The following is a 17,127-nucleotide window of genomic DNA, read 5'->3' as shown; positions in this document are numbered from 1 at the left end:
ATTCTAATCTAGAATGTACTTATGTTAATATTAATACAAACTACTATTTCATCCATCACTGGATGCTTTGCCTTTTGGCTTCAAATGTCCCATGGCATACCATCGGCTTCCCCTGGGGCCCACCTCACCATGTCCTCTCTAACCATGCTGTTCTTGTTCCCTTGAGCCCAGTGACAGGACTGGCATTGAACCACAAGTGACACAGTGCCCAGCTGGGTGATGGTAGACCAGAGAAGTATTTGAGGGCATCATAGTCCCTAACATTGGCTCTGAGAAGTCGCTGGTGGCCCTGGGGTCACTCTGCCCACAACCAATGCTGGCAAGGGTCTCTCACCTGCTGGTGATGGCCGAGTCGGTTGCTGAGGCCGCACCGTGGGGTCTTCCAGGAAGCTGCTGGCCTTCCACAGGCATGGACACACTGATGGGACGGGGAATCCGGCTCCGGGTGGTCGCTGCCCGCACAGCCTTCCTAGGCAAGGCTGTTGTGGGCTCTGAGGCAGGTGTGTCCTCCTCAGATCCAGTGCCCGAGAGTGTCTCAGAGGCACGGCGCTGCTCCTCGCTAGAGGAGGATGAGGCTCCTGAGGCCAGCCGCAGCAACAGCCGACCCTGCCTTTTCTCCATCACCAGCCGTGCCAGGTCCTGCTGTGGCCGAGCCCTCTTGCTCCACCGCTCTTTGGCCGACAGTGAGCCCGAAGGCTCTGAGCCTGTATCCTCTTCAGACAACAAGACAGGAATACGGCTTCTGGGGCGAGATCCTGGCATAGCATGGCGACTGGGGGAGATGGTGGTCCCTTTCTTGGTTACTGGCTCTTGTGGGGATGCTGGAGCTGGTCCATCAGCAAGGGCTGGCCCATTGGGCAAGGAGTCTGTGACTACTTCTGAGGGCGTTTCTCCGGGAGGGCCCGACAGAGCACAACTTTCCATCTCAGTCCCGTCCAGCCCTGCCAAAGCCATGCCATTCTCCAGAGGTGCTGGGGGCCCCTCCTCTGCGATGCCCCCCTCAGAGAGCACCTCTAGGCCCAACTCGCCCCCAGTGCTCAACTCCTCTGGCCTGGAGGCCTGTCCCCCGGAAGACATGACGTTGAGGTGGGACTTCTCTGCAATGTGAACAAAGGTCCTTTCGACTTTGGTGAAGGGTGACGTCACTGCTGTGACCCCAGCCCCAGGGGCCACCAGCCCAACCCCACCCCCTGCTCCAGGTCCTGTGGGTTTGGGTTCGGACTTGAGGATAGAGGACAAGGTGCCCGGCTCTGATACGTCCAGCTGGCTTCCAGTGGGCTGAGGCCGCTCGTGCTGAGGGGTGAGCGCAGCCAAGGTGCCCAGATCAGGGTCAGGGGCCAGTTCGGCAGTGACTGGTGACTTCTTCATGTCACCAGGGGAGACGAGCACCAGCGTTTTGGAGCCCTCCTCAGGCTCCAGGTCCCCATCAGCCATGGAGGCCCGGCCCCTGGCCTCTTTCTGGTCGTCAGCCAGCAGTGTGGACGGGGCGCCCTCCTGGCTCCGCTCGGTGCTCCTCTCGCTACCCTCACTGCTTGAGCCACTTCGAGGCCCCAGCACCTCCCCAAGGGCCCCTGCCTCCTCCTCATCTTCCTCCTCCTCCTCCTCCTCTTCCTCATCTTCTTCTTCCTCTTCTTCTTCCTCCTCCTCCTCTTCCTCCTCCTCTTCCTCTTCTCCCTCTTTCCCATTGGCCTGAGGCTGAAAGGGAGCCAATGGAACCTGAGGGGTGGTGAGTAGCATGTGTGAGAAGCCCACCCTCCGGACCCTGTTGAGCAGCCGGGCCCGTTCTCGATAATCAGAGAGGTCTCTCTTGAAGTCCTGGTAGGGCAAGGCTAGAGGCACAGCTCGCGGAAGGCCAGTCACCTCGAACGGGGGCGCCACAGAGAACACCTGTAAGAGGTACACACAGGAACCCGCTGAGGTCACCCACCTTCCCGGACCCCGGGAGGCCCCACCCTCACCCTAAGCTAGGAGACGCCCACCTCCCCAGTGACGTCTGTCAGAAGACAGACCACGGCTCTGGCTTGGTATTGTCCTGTCCTCCTCAGGTCCTGACATGCTCCCAGGTGCTAAGTAAAGCTCAGGGCATCCCTGAGGTCCTAGGGACAGACCTGGGCCCTAGGCTCTGCTGTCTCCCTGAGGTCCTAGGGACAGACCTCAGCCCTAGGCTCGGCTGTTTCCCTGCCCTCTCCTCCCCTCACCAGACAGAGCCAACTTCAGAGTATGACTGGTAACAAGAAAGAACCAGAAAGCAGCAGGATTTCAAAAAAATCCTGGCAGATAGGTGACCAGGCAGGAAGGGCTGGATCTCTTCCTGAGATGGGATAGGCCCACAGTTGCCAGCCTGCTTTAATCCCTCTAGCTGGGTGCAGGTGCTCTGTAGCTGCTGCCCAGAACCACAGGACCCTGTTAGTGGTGTCCTCTTACACTAGAGCACAGACTGGGCCAGTGGAGTGCCGGTCTTTTTCCTCCTGTCCTCACCTGACCTGACCTGACCTGACAGTGAGGCCATGGTGGGTATCCAGCCCTCTCTCTCTGAGAAACTCTGTTCTGTTTTTCCCTTTGAAGCTATGTATGGCACCCTTGGCTGAACCTGTTCCTGCCGTGAGACTCTTCTCCATCCTCTTTGCCGCCATTCTTCTAGACTAGAAAGGCCCGAGGCAGAACTGTCCCGTCCCTCTCCTACCCTTCTCCATTCTCTGTGCCTCAGTCCACTCTACAGACATCCTCAGCGCTGCATCAGGCCAACTGGTTTGTTCCATGGTGCGGGACGGTGCTCAGGTATCCGGCATTTTCTTAGGCTTTATGAAGACATTGTGCCTCTGCCTTTCTAAATCAACATGATATATAGTCCATCCAGACCAGACCCCCAAAAATGGGAATAATTCTGTCACCTCCAGCAACGCAGTTCTATGTTACCATCTCAATGCCTGCTCCCCCAGGCCCCAGCCTGGCCCTGCCAACCATCTTCTTACACTGTCCGCCTGAACTTCCTGAAGCTCAGATCCCATTCTGTCTCTCTCTGCAGTGGCTGTCACAGTGAACTAATCACAGACCCCATCCTTGGCTTGGCACTCCAACAATCTTTCACCCCTACCCTGCTTCCCACCTCCTCCCTCCCTGCTTCAGCATCACCAGAGTGTGTCATGAATCTCACACTTGGATCCTTTGCCCTCTAGTCACACAGTAGATCCCTGTTGGCTTTCAACAATTCTTCTGCAAAGCCTTCCTCCTGTTCACCTACCAGCCGGACTCTTCACCAGCTCCCCTGTTTACCAGATCCTTCTATGTGTTTATATGGAGTTCTCTTTCTCTCTCTCTCTCTCTCTCTCTCTCTCTCTCTCTCTCTCTTTCCCCCCATCCATCCATCCATCCATTCTTTCAAAAGGTCCTTGAGTACCTGTAGTGACACATACTTGTAACCCTAGCTCTAGGAAAACAGAGTTATAAAAATCAGCAATTCAATGTCAGCCTTGGCTGCAGAGTACATCTGAGGCCAGCCTGGGCTGTATTAGGCTGTGTTTTTAAAAAGAGCAGGTCATAGGGATACTCCACTCAACAAAGAACTTCAGACAACTAAGGACTGCTGAGAGAGGGAGACTTAGTCTTTCGGGGTATCAGCCCCCCAAATGCCTATCTAATACAAAGCGGTCAGCTCGGAAACCATATAGATACAGACAATGTTAAATGAACTCAGCAGGTGGTGTTGATGTATTTGTGTGTATATGCATATGTGTGTGTATATATATAACAATAACAAGCAAAGAACCTAGGCCATCAATTTTAGAGAATGGGGCGGGGGTAGGAGAAATTGATGGGAGGAAAATGATGTAATTATATTTTAATTATTCTTTTTAACAAGTAGGGACTTGGGGGGTGGCTCAGTTGGGAAAGTGTTCGCCACCTGAGCCAGCCTGCTGTGTGGTGTGTATTGTAATCCCGGTGCTGGAGAGGTAGAAACAGGTAGGTTTCTGGGGCTAACTGGTCAGCCAGCCTGGGCTAGCTGGTCAGCCAGCCTGGGCTAACCTGCAAGCCTCAGGCCCCGGTGAGAAACTCTGTTTACAGGAACAAAGCAGATCTTGGAGCACACCTTTAATCCCAGCACTCGGGAGGCAGAGGCAGGCAGATCTATACGAGTTCGAGGCCAGCCTGGTCTACAGAGTGAGTTCCAGGACAGCCAGGGCTACATGGAGAAACCCTGTCTGGAAAAACAAACAACAACAAACAACAAAACCAAAGTTCAGGAATGATGACTGAGGTTGCTCTCCAGCTTGCGTGCACACCAATCTATGGGTCAGAAATTTCATAAAGCAGACATGCATTCATTTGAGTGGAGCGAGGTATGTCTACATAAGGAAAAGAATTGGACCTAATGCCCACTCCGTGGAGGTCCTAAGCATAAAAGGAAATCACATAAGCAATGGGTCTGGACAGGGCTCAGGGTACTTGCTCCCTCCCCCTGCTCGCTCAGTACTTTGGAGACTGCCGCCCCTTCCAACCTCAGCCGAGCCTGGATACCATCCATGCCTTTTGGAATAGGCGAAGGAGGTACCCAGTGGGCAGCTTTAGTGTATGCAGCTATGAGGCACCTGGTAGAGAGTAGGACCAGAATTTCCAAAGCTGAACATCCGTCAAACTGGTGACTTCTGCTCTGCAACATCCACCATCTCCCACTGAGAGACTCAGTGTGGGAGCAGGAGTAAGGCAGGTAGGCTGGCTAGTCTAGAGCTGAGGTTCTGGTACATGCCTGTATCCCTAACAGTAAGGAGACAAGGGCAGGAAGATTGCTGGGCCTCTTCTGTCAACCTGGGCTAAACAGTGAATTCAAGACAGTCAAGGCTCTATATTAAGACTGTCTCAAGAAGACAGAAGAAAGGCATGAGTAGACCCGGGCGCAGGGTGATGGTGGTGGTGGTGGTGGGGGTTGGTTGGTTGGAGGGGGTTCGGGAGTGGGAGCTGATTTCACTGGGAATGAATGTGCTGGATGAGGATCTGGGTTCAGCTCGCTAGCACCCAAATAAAATGCCAGAAGGTAGCAGCAGGGCACAAATCTGGGGGATTTCTGGGAATTCTGGAAATTTCCCTGGCTTGCTGGCCAAGCAGTCTAACAATCTGATGAGCTCTAGATCCAGACAGTGACCCTGTCTCAGAAATAAGGTGGAGGCTGTGGTGAGATGCTTCAGCTGAGGACCCAGATTTGGTTCCCAGCACTCACGTGGTGGCCTGCAACCATCCATAACTCAAGTCCCAGGGGACCTGATGCCCTCTGTGGGCCTCAGGCACACATGTGATACACACACAGGCACACATATCAGGCAAACACTCAAAAGAAACCAATCAGTTTTTTTCTTTATTTGAAAAGTAAGGGGTGGGGTGGCTGGTGAGATGGCTCAGTGGTTAAGAGCACTGACTGCTCTTCCGAAGATCCTGAGTTCAAATCCCAGCAACTACATGGTGACTCACAACCATCCGTAATGAGATCTGATGCCCTCTTCTGGTATGTCTGAAGACAGCTACAGTGTACTTACATATAATAATAAACAAATCTTAAAAAAAAAGACTTTGATGTTTAAAAAGAAAGGGAGAAAGGAAGGAAGGAAGGAAGGAAGGAAGGAAGAAAGAAAGAAAGAAAGAAAGAAAGAAAGAAAGAAAGAAAGAAAGAAAGAAAGAAAAGTAAGGTGGAGCTACAGTGTACTTACATATAATAATAAATCTTAAAAAAAAGACTTTGATGTTAAGAAAGAAAGAAAGGAAGGAAGGAAGAAAGAAAGAAAGAAAGAAAGAAAGAAAGAAAGAAAGAAAGAAAGAAAGAAAGAAAGGTGGAGAGTAGTAGAAGATGCTGGACTGACCTCTAGTCTCCACAGTCATGTGCACACTGTTCTACAAACACAGATGCAGAGACATGTGGCCCACACAGAAACTTCTGATGGTCTAGAACCTTCCATAGAACTCTGACCTCTACATCCCCGCTGAAATCCCTAGTAGCCATTTTATTTTATTTTATTTTCTCTTCTTTTCTTTTCCTTTTCTCTCTCTCTCTTTCTTTCTTTTTTTGATTCTATGTTTTCACTCTTTCTTCAACCATTCATTCAGCAAACATTAAGGTACTGACTACGTGCTGGACCACCTTGGAGTGAGTGCCTTGCCAGTGTTACCACTACAGAATCCAGCTGGCCAAGTGGAAACGGTGGCTTTAAGTGGCGATGGGGAACGTGGGCTGGATGATTGCACCAAGGACAGGAAGACACTTGGGAGATTTGCTCATGCCTTCCCACACCTGGCCAAGTCCTGGATCTCTGCCCAGAAGCCCATTCAGAGGCTGAGACCAACCCTTCCCACAAGCTGGATAACCTCCTTCATGCAGTGAAACCTCCTTCATGCAGATGGTGTCTCTAGTGTCCAGTCTGATGGGGTCCCCAGGACACTTTCTGTGTGCTTGGTCCCGGAAACCTGGGGGAAACTGGGAAGCACAGTAGAGGGACCAGTCCCCATCCCAGCTGTGTGGAGTGCTAGCCAAGGGTGGCTAGCCCAGAGGAGAACACCCCTTTCCTCAGGGCAGTGTGACCTTTATGAGTCTCACTTGTTGGTTTAGGCTCCAGGGCTGTCTTGGCATGGCTCACCCACATGTTTTATAAAAGTCCAGCTCGGGTTCCTGCCCCTCAATCTGAGGGTGCAGCTGAGAAACCCCACTTATTCTGAAGTTCCCTGGTTGCTGTAACCCTAGCACTCAGGAGCCAGAGGCCAGGAGTCTCTGTGAATGAAAGGCCAGTCTGGTCTACATAGTAAGGTCCAGGGTGAGACTGTGTCAAAAAAAATAAATAAATAAAAATAAAAAGGCAAACCAAACCAAACAAACCCCACCTCCTTGTTGATTTGGGAGCTCAGGCTGGTCTGGGCTGCTTTATGACCTGAGGGGTTGAAACAGCTGAGCTGAAGAGCTCAGAGAGCGCAAAAGCCCTGGGTGTCTGCGCTCTGGTCCCAGAGGCCTGAGTCCCTCTAAGCTTCAACCCCCCAGCACCACATGCAGAGGGAGAAAATCAGCCCAGACCTGCTGCTCGAAGAGTTGTCCTCTCAGGGAGGACTTGTGACAATGATGCTGAAGACCTGGCCACTCTACCTCACCCCGGTGCCCACACAGGGTGCAGAAGGTGACACTCTTGCCTGGACCCCCTGCCAAACCTAGTGACTGGAACTGCACGCTAGCTCAAAGTCCCAAGGTTATGGGGAATGGAATGGGCTGAGTGACAAGAGCTGGCACTCCCCCAGACTGACAGGGGAGGGGCTTGTGCCCATCCGGACGGCCTAATGCCCTACATCCCTTCCTCTGTTCTGGAACCTTTTCCTCCACCGTGGTCCCCAGCTGTGCAGCCATGCTAGGCCTGAGAGGAGAGGTCCTAGGGACCAAGTGGCCCCTGGCAGTTTGTCCACCTCATCTGTTGCCTTCTTCCTCTGTTTCAGTCTCCTGGCTCTCCCTCAGACAGAGTGTTTCTGTCCAGCCAAGAGACCTCGCACTACTCCACCACTGCCGACCAAAGGAGAAATCCCAGTCCCCTGCCCCCAGGGTGGATACTCTAGCGAGGAAGGTGGGAACATGGCTACTGAGCACAGTCTACCCAGACAGACCTCACACATACGATTGATCTCCCAGATTGCAATGTCTCCCTCCCCACACATGCTCCCTTCAGTCTGTCCTAGCTCTGCCCCTGCCCCATCCCCGCAGAGCTATCGAGTATGTGGGGGGAGGGGCTTCTCGACCTCCTGGGGATTAGGAACTGTGGCTGTCTGGCCTCTTGCTTTTGGCCCTATGGACAAAGTGGCTTCCTCTTCAGTAGCTAGAGGAACTTCCTCCACTAACAAAAACCTGTCTCAAGTCCGTTCCTGAGTCACCGGTCTTGTACTCCTGCCTTCTGCCCAGCCAGGGTGAGGGACAAAAGAGGGTCATGATACAGAGGGGCAGTCTCCAGCTTGGCAGCCTGCTTCTGTCGTTGTCACCTTCAGGTCACTGCCTTTATATCCTGAGCTAAATCACCTTTCGTGCATCTCTTCACGGTCCACCTGCTCCCTCAGGCCACTGAGCAGCAAGGACAGTACCCAGGCATGTCCCACACCTGGCTTTTCGACTTCACACCTCTCTCTGCCACATTTGGCCCATGAGCCTAACCTACTTTATTGCATTCCTCTAGCCCATTTGCAACTGGAGTTGGATCCGAGAGATCAGAATCTACATATCACCTTCCCCCATGAAAGAAGACAGCCAGCAGCTGGAGGATAATTCTGAGTCCAGCTGATCAGCACTCCAGTCCCTCAGTCAGCTGTAGTCCCAGCCCCTTACCATCTGCCCAGCACCCCCACCCCCGCGCCCCCTGTGAGTTGAGGTCCTCCGGGACCAGGGTGGAGAGGTGAAGAAAGCAGGCCAAGGCAGATTCCTGGAAGGCGTCTTTAATCAGGATTTGGTAGTACACAAGCTCTCCGGATTGTCTGCATGAACATACAGGGACTTTAAAAGGCACAAGATCCCTTGCACAGCGACGCCTGACGGCGGGGCGCCCCCACCCCCGCCAGTGCACGGTCGTGTGCGCGTGGGTGCGTGTCCGTGTCCCACCCCTGTGGCGGCGCCGCGCGTGTGCGTGTCGGTTTCAAGTGTTGGATTTGTACAGTACTCGCAGTCTGGGGTGGGGTTGGGGGGCTCAGTGCATGCTTTTCTAACCCGGGTCCAGGGCCCCTGACGCCGCTATGTACACTAAGGAGGACGCAGCCCGGAGAGAACTAGGAAGAAAACGGAGGGTAAGGGGTGGGGGTGGGGGTATGTAAGAAACAAAACAAACAAATAAATAATAAAACATAAAAAGAAAGGAAAGACAAGAAAAGGGGAAAAAAGCGTCCGGTCTTCATGTGTGTGTGTGGTTTTGAGTTTCTCGTGCATGCTTAAGCTGGCCGGGGTAAGGGAATAGTGCAAGCGTATCATACAGTGTTATTGCAATACAAAAGGGGGGTTGAGGAAAGACTTGGAAATTGAGGGGAGCTCAGGAATAAACTGGCTGGGACTGGAGACCTCCGGGAGGGTCTTCTTGCCAACCACCCTCCCATCCCATCATCCCATCCCCTGGTGGTGGGGGGGTCTGTAGGGAGGGAGCTTAATTCGGTCCTGGGGCTGAGTTTCCCCACACCACCAGTCCCACCTTTTAGGGGGCAGAGGCCAGCCCCTCTCTGCGGCAATACTGTCAACTCTAGGGGCCCTGGAACCTGCCCCTTCCCCCACGGAAGTCCCTCCACCTAGGGGAGGGGTCGACGGAGCAAGTGCAAAGGAAGCAGATGTTGGTCCCTGAGTTTTATTTTCGGGGGTGGGGGTGGGGGAAGAGTTGGAAGTGGGGGCATGTTTGAGGAGCCCCCCAGGGCCCTTAGTGGCAGATGGGATGGGACAAAGGACACGGATCGGAGCACGGGCAAAAGGGTTGGGTGGCTCTGAGAGACCTAGGCTCAAAGTTTGGCTCCCCCTCAACTCTGGGCTCTTTGGCATCCTACTGCAAGGCCAAGGGTGGGGGCAGCCCTATGGGCGGTGAGGTAACCGGAATCGGGAGGGGGGTCGGGCTCTTGGAGCCAGCTCCTCCCATGTCCCCCCGCCCCTGGTCTGCACCCTAACCCTGGAAGCACTGTGGAGCGAGTCCCCCACTCGTCCCCACCTTGCCTCCAGGCCAGGCACCCAGCGGCCACGAGCCGGCAGAAGGGAAAAACAAACAAAACAGAGCGCGAAGGCGGGCGGCGGGGGCGCTAACCCAAAAGAAGAACTTTAGCAGCAGGCAGCTTGGTGGGGCGGGGACCAGGGTTGGGGACCCGGCTCGGCGGGCGCGGGGCGGGGCGGGGCGGGGACTCCGAGGCCGGCGGTACCAGGGGCACGCCAAGTAGCAGCTGGTTAAAAAGACTGAACATACATTCGTGTTAGTGATGGCTGCAGGGGTTGGGTTTTGGGTGGACGGGCCCTGGGGCGGGTTCAGGGCGGGAACAAGGGTCCTTAACAGTTAGAAACCTGCGACAGGGTCTCGAGTGCGCTCCGGGTTTGGGATGCTAAGTTTGCGGTCCGGAGAGTGGATGAAGTGTGCGTGAGGCTGCGGAGTGTGCGCGTGCGTGTGCGTGGGTAGTCATTCCCCCAACCCACAGCCTGTGCAGGATCCAAGGGCAAGTGTGAGTGATGGGAAACCCCAGGGAAAGCAGAGGACTAAGGAAGGTTTCCTAGTTCCTTCCCCATCTCTTTTTGGGTGGGCTCGGGGGCCTCCCAGGCTGGGAAGTCCACCGAGTATGTGTGGGGTTATCTGAGGGAGATGGTCCTCAGCCTGGAAGCCTCTCCCTTAGGGAGAAGGATGCCTTAAAAGTCAGATGCAATGGGGTTGGGCACGGCTTCTGCCTCTCTGGTTAGGAGTGTCCCATATCTAAGTGGAGATTTGGGCACGGCAGATGTTACAGACCCTTAGATGTCTAGGCTTCCTCCAATTGTCACATCAACCCAAGGACAGCAGCGAATATATCTTCTGTGTCCCCAGCCCAGGAGGGTACCCCAACCTCCAATGGGCACCACATCCCCCTAACGCATGGTTCCTTCCCAAACCACCCATTAACACTGACACAGCTCCTGCCATCCTGAAGTGGCCCATGCTCCCCCAACCCCTGCCTGAACAGACAGCACCGCCCTGCCCCAGAAAAAGAGACCAAGGCAGGGCAGAGGACAGAGGTAGGAAGGAGGGAGCCAGGACTGGCTGGCCCAGAGGTGCCACCCCACAATCCACTGGGAAGGGCTGTTTTCCCTTAGACTGGGAATTTAGAGAGAGAGTATTGGGCTCAGGGTTAGTGGCTGGGATGAGTTCTGAGTTGCTATTGCTGTGACCCAAGCTGCCTTGAGTGTATGGGGTGTGTATTAATTATGAGGAATTTAATACAGCATTTTCCACCAATCTAGAGTCCTCAAGACACACCCCTCTCTGTCTAAGAAAATACTACCCCTATTAGGCAGTCCTATTCCACACACAAGGAAAAACTCCAATAACTCCACATACCGGGGCTCACCACAGCAACATGTACACACACACCACACAAATACACCACACCACACACACACACACCACACAAATACACCACACCACACACACACACACACACCACCACACCACACCTCACTAGCAGCTAGTATCCTAAGCAGCTGCCTGACTGGTGTGCTTGCTAAAGAACTACCTTGCTTTGAGCCTGGATGGGTGATGCAGTGAGGAGTCCTCAGGGTTAAGTCACTAGCTCTTCCCCGAAACTGCCCACTGTGTGTGTGTGTGTGTGTGTGTGTGTGTGTGTGACCAATGATTAAAGATTTGGAGAGTGGGCTGGAGAGATGGCTCAGTGGTTAAGAGCACTGACTGCTCTTCTGAAGGTCCTGAGTTCAAATCCCAGCAACCACATGGTGGCTCACAACCACCCATAATGAGATCTGATGCCCCCTTCTGGTGTGTCTGAAGACAGCTACAGTGTACTTACATTTAATAATAAATAAATCTTTTAAAAAAAATTGGAGAGTTCAGATTAAAAAGGGGGGCTGGAGAGATGGCTCAGCAGTTAAGAGCACTGACTGCTCTTCCAAAGGTCCTGAGTTCAATTCCCAGCAACCACATGATGGCTCACAACCATCTGTAATGGAATCCGATGCCCTCTTCTGGAGTGTCTGAAGACAGCTACAGTGTACTTACATATAATAAATAAATAAATCTTAAAAAAAAAAAAAGGAAGACAGCAGCAATGACTGGTGTTTTGGAGAATGACTGGAATGGGGTGGGGTTTCCCTTATAGGAAACTTACTGTCACTGTTTGTTCTCTTTGTGTGAGTTGGTGACATCCTGACCAAGTCCCATCAGTGCTCAGCAAGTGATCTCTGCTGTCTGTGAGCCTGACCCCTGAGACCCTCCAGTGGAGCCAAAGTCAGGAGTGCAAGCCCCTGCCATCTACGGTATCCTGGTCAGGCCACTCTGTCTCCAGTGCTGCTATACAACACTTGTGAGATCAAGGGGGCGGCGTGGTCAGTGTCCAGTCAACTTAGCCGACCCCAGTTCTCTGAGGTGCCTCATATCTGGCTGCAGTCCCACAACAAGGTGGGACTGGAAAAGGAGGAGAAGGACAGTTCAAAGGCAACCCTCCTCTCCTGAGAGGGGACCAGCAGAAAAAACCACTAAGCCACAGCAGTTAAGGACTCTTATGGCCTGAGACTACAGCTACTCAGCACCAGGCGGCTTTTTTACCAACTGAAGCTCTTGTAAAGGGAACATCTGACAAATCCACCCAACGCAATGACCCTGGGCTCTCTCTCTCCACAGGTTAGTATGGGGTTCAAGTGAGTTAATTTTGTCAAGTGCTCTGATCATGGCGCACAGGAAGAAGTGCTGTGTGCCAATGGGAAGACTATACAGTACAGGATACCTGACGACTCCCTTGTGTGCCAAGTACGAAGCCACCATGCTTCAGGCCAGGAGCGCCGCCCACTGGCAAAGTTATTTCGCAAGAAGTCATGCCCTTCTCCCCCAGGGAGAGACGCTCACTTCTCCACATTCTGCTCTCTGGAGAGCTACAAAGGTAAGAGATCTGCTGCCGATGCAGGCTCAGGGACAACCCTGCCACACCTGGGAATCAGAGACTCCGCCCTAAGCCATACAGAGCTCCGCCCAGTTCCATGAGATTGTGGCTGAGACTGGCACAGTTTGCAAAAGTCAACATGGCCCCTCCCCAAAGACGCAGTTCTGTCAAGAAGACGTCCCCCTCCCGTTGCCCTTAATGGCTTATGAACTCCTCCACCACAGAGGCCAAGGCAAAGGGACACCTTCTAGAGAGCCAGACATTTTGAATGGTGGCCTTGTTTTAAAGGAGTCCTACCTTCCCATGAGGGTTGTCCTTTGTGACTGAGAGGTGGGGGTGCAGATCCCCCATTCCTAACAGCTTGAGAGACAGCAATATGTATATAATGCTAAAACTAAGGCTCAAGCCAGTGCCATTGTCGTTTATAAGTCTTAAGGCATTTGGGGATCTCAGAATAGCTCAGAGACAACTGTAGCCACTCAGGTGGGGCTCTGCTCAGGCCTGGTGATGGAACTCTCCAGAAAGGAATGCCAGGCAGCCGAGTACCGGGTTTCCTGGAATCCCAGTGCCGCTGACTTGTGGAATCTATGAACAAAGAGAAGCCCCACCATTGCATGGAGGGTAGAGGGTCAGGGGCGGGGCAGTGCTGAAGGCAGGGAGGGGCTGCTGTGTATCCCCACCCCTTGCCTTTGTGCTTTGTGTTTCCCCGTTTGTTTTGCTTTTTTTTCTCAAGGGGTCTCCCTGGACATCTCTCCAACTCCTACTCGGGCAGAGCCATCCAAAACAGCCCAGAGGGCCAGAGAGACTCGGGATTGAAGACCTTCAAAAGTGAAGGGCATAGGATTAGAACATGGCTCTGGCTTTGGATGCTACATGGAAAAGATGTGTTAAAAAAAAAAGTTTTAGAGAAGAAAGCGGTGACTGTGGGAACTGACTTGCAGAACTGCTCGTCTCGATGTTGGCCATGTGTATACATGGATAGCTCGGACCCTGGGCACTGCCCACGAGGTGTAAGCATCCCCCATGTTGATCCAAGGGCCCTAAGACCTCTACTAAAATCAGGAATATTTGGGGAAGTTGATGGTCACAGGGTTGAGAGGATCAGAGGTCAGAGGGGAAACGCGTAAGAAGAGCAGAACAAGACCGGGAAGCTACTCAGACACACATGCACACGCATGCGCTCACACACATGCCCACGAGCAAGTGCTCACACACACACACACACACACACATGCACACACACATACGCACACATGCACACACACGCACAGCTGCAGCACCATTTAACTTCAGTAGGTGCTGGTCATACCAGGGTCTACATAAATGGTGTTCTCTGGAATTGTGCACATGAACAACAGAGTCTGAGCCTCCATCTCTGACAGCCCTGTGTGTGCAAGGCCATGGCTAAGCACACTCATGCCCGCAAGCTCACCAAAACACACAGTTTGCAAACTCTAGTTCCTCTGCTCCCTGGTCGGGCACTACCATCTCTAGTAACCCTCTCTCCCACCACTCCCCAAGCCTTGCTGGTTGGCATGGGCAGGAATGAAGAGAGAAAAAAGTGGGGTCCCCGCAGTGACAGGTTGGGAAACTGAGGTGGTCAGAAGAGGGGGAGCAGTCAGGTATCTGCCCATTAATCTCTGGATCCTCTCTTGACCTGCCTATCTTGTGTTCTGTCTACACCACACCCAGGGTACCTCCAGGAGTCATCCCCCTGGGAGTGGCAGATCTGAGCAGTCTGTCTGGGACTTGTTCTGAAATAAAATGTCCCTGTGCCCAGGATCTGGTAGGTTCCACTTCCTTTATCATTCTCCATATTGCCTGCAGGCTGGGTTCTGTGGATCAACTCTATTCATACCCAGCTCCTGAAGGCTTTCAGGGCAGTCAAGTCTCTCAGTGAGTGACACATGGGAGTCTTGAGGACCATGTGAGTGACCGTGGACAGCGCATGCGCTTGTCAGATGGGGCAAGGAAGGGACTCTGACCTCGGTGGCGGTGGATGGGAAATGTTCACTAGGTCACAGGGCTGCCCACTCCCCATCACTGAATATAGACACCCTCGTGTCACACCCAAGCCGAGTTTGACCAGCTGCCATCACATTCCACCCAGGCCAACTAGACAGACACAGACGCACACCTGTGGAGAAGTTCCAACTCTCCCACCAACCCAACCCTTCATGGGTGGATCAAACTCTGACCCGCTAAGACATCACAGAGTAAACAGAACCTGACCCCAAGCCAGACTGCCCCCGGAACACCTCAGCTCCCCCTACATCTTGGTTTCCCCTGGATTCTAGAGCCCCTGGTAGCTGCACCTCAGGGCTCCTGTTCTATCCAATTGCGCCAGCGCACCACCCCTCCCTGCACCAGTTTGGCTGGCCCCTAGCAAAGGAGCCCACCCCAGACCGAGCCTCTGAGGACAGAGCCTCTGGTGGGGTGGGAGTTTTACAGTATCATCGCGGGCCAACCTTCTAAGGGGGCGTATTGCACGTGGGTGGGATGGGCTGTATGGCCTGTGATTATTGCGTCCTGGGAAGGAACCTTGGTCTCTGTCTGCTCCCCAACCCCCCCCCACCTGCCCCCTCCAGGAGGGGGGGGAGCCCAGCCTAGGTCTTGTGGGTGAACCGTGCCCACACCTGCTGCAGCTGGGACCGCGAGATGCGGAGCACCGAGGGCACGAGTCTGTGGTTGCCGGCTGCCAGGGGCGCGTGGCGCCGATGGGGCGCACGCACCGGGCTGCTCTCAGCGGAGCGGCTGCGCTGAATGAGGGAACCGGAGGAGCCCGAGGAGCCGCCGCCGCCGGGGTGAGGGTAGTGCTCCGTCTCCAGCGTGGAGGAGGAGAACACGGAGGACGCCAGTCGTCGCAGGGGGCTGTACCGCGGGAGGGAGTGCCCCGAGAGTCTGTCCTCCTCCAACTGAAAGAGACCAAGAAAGTGGAGGAAAAAGAGGCGTCAGGCACAGACTGGACAGCTCTTCTCGGGGGCCACCCACCGCTCACAGCCCCTGCGGCACCGGCGTCTCTGGCAGGGGGCGGATGGCGCACGAGAAGGGGGCTACAGGCTGCTCACCCAAGATCCAGCCTCGGAACCTCCAGCGCCCTGCCTGCCTCCTCCTCTCACAGCACGGTCTCTGGGCGAGGGACCTTGGTCACTCACCTCGTTCCGGAAGCCTTCCGGGTTTAGTCCCATCTAGCAAGGGGCTCCCTCTGGGCTGGAGCCTTCCTGTCAGGAAGGCCCCTCTGTAGCTGCTCCTAGCCAAGTGCCGCCCCCTACTAACCCAGACACACTTCCATGCTCTTTCAGATAATTTTTTAAAACGTATTTGCTGTGCTGGGGCTCGAAAATTTCCTGCTGATTAAGCAAGTGTTTTGTAGATGAGCTATGACCTCCTGCACCCTCCAGTCCTTCTTCTGAGATCTAAAGCAGCTGTGTTCCTCTCTCCTTAGCGCCCTCTGCCTCCTTCCCGGAGGCACCAGGATGTCAGGGACAGTGGCTGGACTCTGAAGTCCAATACTCAACGTTGTATTTGCAAGAAGTCAAGAGAACGATGTTTAATCACTTGCTTTGTGGTTCTGGGGTTGTGCTGATAGGTAAGCACCAGGAGAGCTGGTTTGGTTTGGTTTGGTTTGGTTTGGTTGAGATAGCATCGCTCACACTGTCCTAAAACTCACTATGTAGCCCAGGCTGGCCTCTAACTCTTGGCAATCCTCCTGCCTGCCTTCCAAGCCCTGCATTACACGCATGAGACATCACTCCCAATGCCAGCCCAAAGATGCTTCTATCCCTTATGGACATGACCCTTGACCTCAATTCTCTACACCTCAAGTTCTCCCCATGGAGAGTGGGTAAAAGTGGCTCCCACCTCCTAGGGTTGGAGGACTAGATATGCGGAGTTCTTACAGCTCAGGAGCCTTTTAACCCAATGAAGACAGGCCCAGGGGGTGGCTGGGGTGGGGGTTGGGCAGCTACAAAGCTAGTGGTAGCCATAAGACTTTGTGCCATAAGTCTTTGTGCCCTCCCGTGCCCAAAGGGACAGGGAACACTTGGGAACACTTGCAAGCACGTGGGGATGGCGTGGCCTGGTGGCCCGGTGGCCACAGACTTTGCCTAGCCTTATCTCTAGCTCTCCCTGGGACGGAGGTCAGTTTAGCTCACAGTGTGGCCCTGAGGCCTGGCTGGGCCAGCTCTAGGGGAATTCAGAAAGGGACTGGAGCCACCTCCAGCATGCTTTGCTGGTGTCAGATGGGGAGGGGGTCACAAGAGACCTCCTTTGGGGAGGGAGCAGGGGAAAGGTCCTCACACTTTCATCTCCCTGAACCCACAATAGGTTTTCTGACAGCTTCTTTTGGGGTCAAGTTTGGGCTCCTTATTCCCTAGTTGATTCTGTTTGCAAGAAGGGTGAGGACTAGGCACACCCAGGAGGACCAATGCAGCCAAGGGCTCCTCTCACAGCACATGTGGGGGCATGAACTCAACGCCCACTTTGCTCTTCATCAAAGAGATCGTAGATGCTGGATTTGGATCCCGGTAGCCC

General features: G+C 53.9%; 1 protein-coding gene across 2 annotated transcripts in view; it reads right to left on the bottom strand.

Moving 5' to 3' along the window:
• Positions 1-17,127, bottom strand: part of Ttbk1 (tau tubulin kinase 1) — a 44,165-nt gene that overhangs the window by 2,423 nt on the left and 24,615 nt on the right. Inside the window, exons 14-15 of one of the 2 annotated variants that reach the window (XM_085833072.1) lie at positions 15,231-15,509; positions 335-1,887 (exon numbers count right to left, since the gene is read on the bottom strand). In XM_085833072.1, coding sequence (XP_085689198.1) covers positions 335-1,887; positions 15,231-15,509 — 1,832 coding nt within the window. The remainder of the gene's footprint in view (positions 1-334; positions 1,888-15,230; positions 15,510-17,127) is intronic. The other variant, XM_021186289.2, reaches the window with a different exon arrangement.

Source organism: Mus caroli, unplaced genomic scaffold (assembly GCF_978045245.1).
Source record: "Mus caroli unplaced genomic scaffold, Mus_caroli_1 scaffold_18, whole genome shotgun sequence".
Classification (NCBI taxonomy): domain Eukaryota; kingdom Metazoa; phylum Chordata; class Mammalia; order Rodentia; family Muridae; genus Mus; species Mus caroli.
The sequence above is the reverse complement of the archived record's forward strand: the minus strand, read 5'-3'. Positions and strand labels throughout refer to the sequence as shown.